Below are 6,347 nucleotides of genomic sequence, written 5' to 3'. Positions count from 1 at the left end.
ATCCAAGGTGGGTGGGGCTGACCAAGTTGGTGAGCCCATTAAAAGCAGTGATTATCTCCAGCCAGTCAAGGAAAAAAGAGAACTGTGAAGTGAGAAGGATTCAGCAAAACATTCTCCATTGCTGGCTGCAAAGATGGAGGGGACTGCATGGCAAGGAATGTGGGCAGCATCTAGAGCTGGGAGCAGCCCCCAGCTAATAGCAAGGAACAGACCTCAGTCCTCCCACTGCAAGGATCTGAATTTGGCCAACAGCGGAATGAGTGTGGAAGGAGACTTGAGCTCCCAATGGAAATTCAGTCCAGCAGAGACCTTGACTTTAGGCCTTAAGACCCCCAGCAGAGAAGCAGCCCTGTGGGCCTGGGCTTTGGATCTGCACCACCGTGAGTTCAGAAACGGGCTGGGCTTCACATTTGTGGTCATTTGAGAAAACTCAAGACCCACTGCGGCTCGTGGAAGGACAAGCCTGTATACCGCCTTTCCCCCTGTGATATTGGAAGCCCCGCTCTCAGGGAAATATGGGAGTCCCAACGGCAGAAAAATTGCACAGCCCCAAAGCTGGCGAGCGAGGTTCCAGTGGAGGCTCTTCTGGGTTCAACTGTGTCCCCTCCCCTGCAAAACATGTGAGAGTCCTCACCCTTGGTGCCTTAGAATGTGACTCATTTAGACACAGGATTTTTACAGAGTGGTAAGTTAAAATAAGGGTGTGCACCTCAATCAATTAAATTAGGGTGGGTTCTAATCCAGTATGACAGTGTCCTTCTAAAAGGGGAAATCTGTGTACAGAGACATGTGGAGAAGAGGAGAGGAAGACAAAAGATGTCACCTGCGAGCCAGGGACAGAGGTCTGGGACCACCGTCTCCTCCCGACTCATCATCCTGGGACCTCACAGTGGGAGCCTGGAATCAGCTGTCAGGGAGTGCAGTATTCTCACCACTGCACTCGGCAAGTCCTGTAACTATAACTCTATGACTCTATGACTCTATAACTCTATTACTGGGGCTTCCCACCCTGCCCAGAGCAGGTGGCTAAACATTTCTGAGCACACCACTGGGTGGGGGCCTGGAAGAGTGGGCCATGGGGGTCTCTGCAATTAACCATTGGTGTAACTTGCTTCTCTGGATTCCATTTTCTGAATTTAGGAAATGAAGACTTGATGAACTCAGTGGTCTCTTCTGTTTAAAAAACTTCAGTCATGTAGAAGCAGAACCGCCAGACATGAAACAGAAGCCCAAAGTGACAGATTTTGAAATAAAACCAATGAGAGGATGTGGTTTTCCATTGTAAAGTGAGCTCCTTCGTGCATACAGTGGTTGTTGATTTTTCCTCCCCTCTCTTGTTTTCTCTATGCCTGTCTTTCATTCCTCCCAACTTCCTGAATCATCCATTCCTAGATCAAACCTCTGCACTGCCACTTTCTTGCTGTGTGACCTTGGGCAAGTTGCTTAACTTCTCTGTGCCCCAGCCTCCTCAACAGACTGGAGACAAAGCTAACACTATATCAAAGGGTGTGTAGCTAGGGCTCAGGCTGGATACCTGTTAGCCATAATCATTGTTGCTGTTATGGTTACTTTTCCTACCATACAGCCCTCAAACATACCTGCAATTCTGGACTGGAAAATGCCGCACGATGATAATGGGGGATCGTTTTCAAAGTCTTTGATCCCACGACTCCGTCTGGGCAGACTGCAAGGGAAGTTCAGGTCTGGCCTGTAGTATGTCCCTGAAGTATAAATAAGCATCAGATGTTCAGTTTCATCAAGTTAGTACAGATTTGTTCCACAAAACCCCCAAGACCAAGACCCACTCTAACAGCAAGGTTATTATTGAAATTATTGTCAACTGTGTTGTTTCTGAATATGCTCTGCAACGTGGCTTCAATCTGAGAAGAAAGTGCTGCTCGGCTGTGCACACAACATTTTCTCAAACGCAGAAAACTTAAGTTTCAGCCCCAGGAACTATGCAACCCTCTTTGTCCTCCCCAAATGCCCCACGAAGATTCACTCCTACATTTTCCTGATAAAGAACCTGATAAAGTGTCTCCATGACTGGTTTAGCATAACTCGGTAAGTATCTGAAGTTGCCATCAATGATCCATCCCCCTAGCTTTAAACGTATCCTTCTTGCTCAGAGGACAGAGTGCTCGAACTGGAGATGCCTGTGTTGTGCATTCTTTAGTCAACTGCTTGAAGCCAGGCCGGAAGCCAGGTGGGTTCACTGGGACTCTCTCCCACCAGAGGCTGCCCGGTGTCAGGGTTCACGTGGAGTTTGACCTTGAGTTCTAAGATCTGACAATCTGGTGGCAAATCCTGGCATCACCATCTCCTCACTGTGCAACCAGAAGCAAATGATTTCATCTCTCTTACCAGTAAAAAACAGGGAAAGAGTAGCAATTGTGAGGAGTCAGTGAGGTAACACCCATACCCCAGTGTCTGGTGCAAGAAGGAGTGGCCAACAAGTCGGGGGCTGGTCTCATATCAGGGTGACTGATTATCCTCACACAGGGCACCACGGCACACTGCACCCTCCAGTGCACTCTGGTTTGCCTTCACATTCTCCAAAGGGACCCCAAGCCTCCTGGCTACTAGTAGGTTCCAGCAGCCACACTGACCTTCTTAAGACCTGCTCTGCCATACATAGCAGGCCCTGCCCTTTGCACCCCGTAATATGCCAGGCCCTTTCATCCTGGCCCGTTGCCTTGCACAAACCCAGAGTGGGGAGGGGCAGTGGGAGGCAGCAGGGGTCAGCGGGGGGCAATGGCTATTTTTCATGCCTATGTTTTAGGTTCCATGTAGGAGTTTTCTGAAGACTCCCTCCCTGGGATTTCCACGGGCAGAGACTCTTGTTTGAAATTAGAGGTGTTTATTCAACGCCAGCATTAGCTGTTGGGAAAGGTAGTTTTAAAATCAGAGAGAAAGTCCATCAATTTTATTGTATTCTCAAAGGCATCTGTGATCCCCACCAAAATGTCAAGACACTCCATTTAGGTATTTTGCTGTCATTGACACTTTAGTTGTGATCACTCTGGAGGCAGAGGGCAGAGCTCAGGAGATGACAAGGATGTGGGCCAAGGTCAGGTCCCGATGGGAGCAGAGTCTGTGTGGAATAGGGGGTGAGGTGAGGGGCCCTCTGAGGTTGGTTACCTTGGAGGAGGATGTGGCTATGCCTCATTGTGATTTATTAAACCTTGTAATATATAAAATGCAGACAAACTAGATGTCATTCTTCACTTTATCAAGGGCTGCTCTACCTTGGGAAAAGATCCACCAGGAGTTTCCTTTCAGTTGGGGATTTCCAGTGCCTTTAAAATATTTTCCCTTATAAGTAACTTGATCTTTTGTCCAGATGACCAAATATTTTTTCTTTTTCTATGAAGTCCAATAAGTATTTTTGGTGTTGATTGTTTTGTATTGATTTTCCCCACCATGGACATGGTGTGTCAGTTCAATCTATAGTTTCAGTAATTCAATAGCTAAAAAATTGTTTTATTCCAAGAAAGTTTCTTATATGTTTGTTAATGCATCCTGATAGCTGCCTATTGTCTTATTGTTGCTTCTTTAAGCTCTTATATCTTTACTTGACCTTGTTTTATAGAGGCAACCATATTATTAGCTCTGTGAGTTCCTGGAAATATGTTTGATCATGATGCTATCTGCTCAGAATCTTTTCTAGTGTGTGGTTGTCATCTGCCAATGGTTTTCCCTACTCATTTCCCACTTTCTTGGGTCTGCTGGGCTTCTGGAGGGGGATCCCGAAAGGGTTCAGCTAACCTAGCAACTGTGAATTGATTTTGTCACTATGTTCAATGCCTTAATTTATGTAATGGGTCATGGCTTAGAAATTGTGACACTATAGGCTTCCTATTAGGAGATGAGCACTGATGTGGACATTGATCATAAGTACAGAGGTTGGCTTGTGGGTATGTGTATTTATAAGCACTGTTCTTACTTCCTGGCATTCAAAGGAGCAAAGCTGGGGTGCGCTGGAGGCATGTTCAAGAATACGTCCATCTGTTAAGCAGCATAGCCAAAAATTACAGCAGTCAAGATTAGGTTGGAGAGGTTCAGAGATGAGACTGAGAGGTGCAGTGTGTGCCAGAAGCGGCAGGGTCAGAGATCACAGGTGGGGCGCATTCACTAACGAAATGCTACATATATGCTGCAGGGATGAAAAGACCTGTCCAAGCATCCACACCAGCGGACCTGCTTCCTATTGAGAACCATTCCTCCATCATCCACAGAGAAGTTGATGGAAGATTCTTACAGACAACATACACACTCCGATGCATACATGGAACTCCCCTGGAGGAAGATATAGCAGGCACGTTTTCCACCTATACAGTCTACCCATGGTCATTCTACAGAATGGTGCCTCAGGGGATCTGGTGCCATGTAAGATCATTGAGAAGGAGATCTCATTGGTCAGATCTATAGTGTTTCTGTCCGTAGACCCGCCTGAGCATGACCTACCGTCAGGAGTGGAGCATTGCTGCAGCCATGACTTCCCGAAGATCTGATCCACTCTCTCCCCGTGGCGAACCACCAGCACGCTCTTCCTTGCAACGGTGGCCTGGGCAGGAAGCAAGGCACACACAGTTTAACAGTCAACTCACCGGACTTGCACCTACAGCAGCTCTCCCAGTCATCCAGCAACTGGGAGGGAATCTCTTCCTTCGTTAGTCAATAGCTCAGCCCATTTTGCCCAAATTACTAGAATGAAAGAGGATGTGAAATTGGCAATCTCTTCCATTTCTTCTGATGTTTTATTTTCTGGGCATTCTAACATCAAGAAAATGAAAAGAGACAGGATTGGCCCCCACCATGACACATCTGTTTTTCTACTTTTCTGTCTTTTCTAAGTCCTTATTATTCTCACAGAGACGTCTTAGGACATTATCCCTATCTATATTATAATACGTACTGTTATAGATTATCTATCTGTATATCTAGTCTCCTCTCTTGCTGGCACACTTCTTCTGAGAAGCCCTGCAGGACTGCCCCGGTGTTGACATGTTGAGGGGCAGTCCTTTTATGGCTTCCAGGTGTGAGTTCTGCTTCTGAGCACTGAGTGGAGAAGCCCTCATCCATCCCCTTGCTGTTTTCCCATAGCTGGTCATTCTCTGTTTGGCTGAATGCTAGAGGAAAACAGTATTTTATAGTTAATTTATTTCTTCTTGGCATGAGACTGTCTTTGGTGGTGGCCAGCAGCTTCGAGCCGAGGACAGCAGCTCTCTGGCACCTTCTTCCCTGGCCTCAGGCAGCCCCAGGATGGCCTTAGAGCCTCGCAGTCACAGGGCTCATGCCTGCCCTGTTTCTGGGAAGCCTGTGCTTTGGGGAAGTAGCCCAAGGGTCATGCTTGGGGCAGGGAGGCCAGCTATCCTTTGGGAGGGGCCTCCTCTGTGTGGGATGGTGTCGGGGGGCTCCGCCCTCAGGGGGCTGGGCCACCCTTCTCCCCATGCTGTGCAGGGCTGGTCAAGTGGAGGTGCTAGCCTTGAGAGGAACCCACTGCAAATGAGATGGAGAGTGTGAATGAGAGCTGAGGATGGTCCCCTGGGACCAGAGAGCAGAGTTGTAGGGGCCAAGCCAGCTAGAGGCCACCAGGACAGCTGTGTGGAGCATAAGCCCTGCACCAGGACCCTGGAGGGAGACACCAGTCTTGGCTGCTTCCCTGGAGGGCACTATTGTGCCAGCTGACATTGGCCTCACACCTACATTCCCAGCCCCAGAGCCAGGCCCAGGCTATCCAGGGGGGTCCATTTCAGAGCAAGAGGTAGGGACCCCTGCAGCAACACAGGCCCAGTGGTGCTGCCCTCTGGCACCCAGGACTTATGCCTCAGCCTCCCTGTGACACAGCACCACAGGAGGGAGCATGTCACATGCTGGGACATGAAGCTGCAGTCCACAGCATCCCTGCTTTAGGGAGCTGCAGGTCTTCCTGGGCCAAGAGATGAACATGGAAAGATGAGTCATCGACAGAGATGGTGGGGGCAGAGCGCACACGGCCTGCCACGGGAAGTGGGCTGCGAGGCCTTCTGGGGACCAAGTCCTGCCTGGAGCCGAGGCAACCAGGGAGGGACAGGGTAGGGAGGACCCCTGGGCAGGAGGCAGCTCAGACAGGCGCTATCTCTGCCCTGCTCCCTCTTGGCCACACAGCTCTCTCTAGGCTAAAATGACAGGGCGGCTCTTGTGTGTGTTTTCCTACTGAGCAGGGTAAGGAAGAGAGGTGAGGAGAGGTGAGCCTTGTCCACGTAAACCCTCATACATCAGCCCCAGCATCGCCCTGATTCCCCCCAAATCCTAGAGAGGAAAACGCAAATGCCTTTAACATCCAAACACCCTCAGGGAGGAAG

General features: G+C 49.1%; 1 protein-coding gene across 1 annotated transcript in view; it reads right to left on the bottom strand.

Annotated features, from left to right (window-relative positions):
• Window positions 1-6,347, bottom strand: part of UBASH3A (ubiquitin associated and SH3 domain containing A) — a 47,584-nt gene that overhangs the window by 9,995 nt on the left and 31,242 nt on the right. Inside the window, 2 exon segments of the mRNA XM_011954088.1 lie at window positions 1,599-1,721; window positions 4,468-4,567. Coding sequence (XP_011809478.1) covers window positions 1,599-1,721; window positions 4,468-4,567 — 223 coding nt within the window.

The sequence above is a fragment of the Colobus angolensis genome, unplaced genomic scaffold (assembly GCF_000951035.1).
Source record: "Colobus angolensis palliatus isolate OR3802 unplaced genomic scaffold, Cang.pa_1.0 Scaffold38, whole genome shotgun sequence".
Taxonomy (NCBI): domain Eukaryota; kingdom Metazoa; phylum Chordata; class Mammalia; order Primates; family Cercopithecidae; genus Colobus; species Colobus angolensis.
This window is presented reverse-complemented; position numbering and strand designations above follow the sequence as displayed.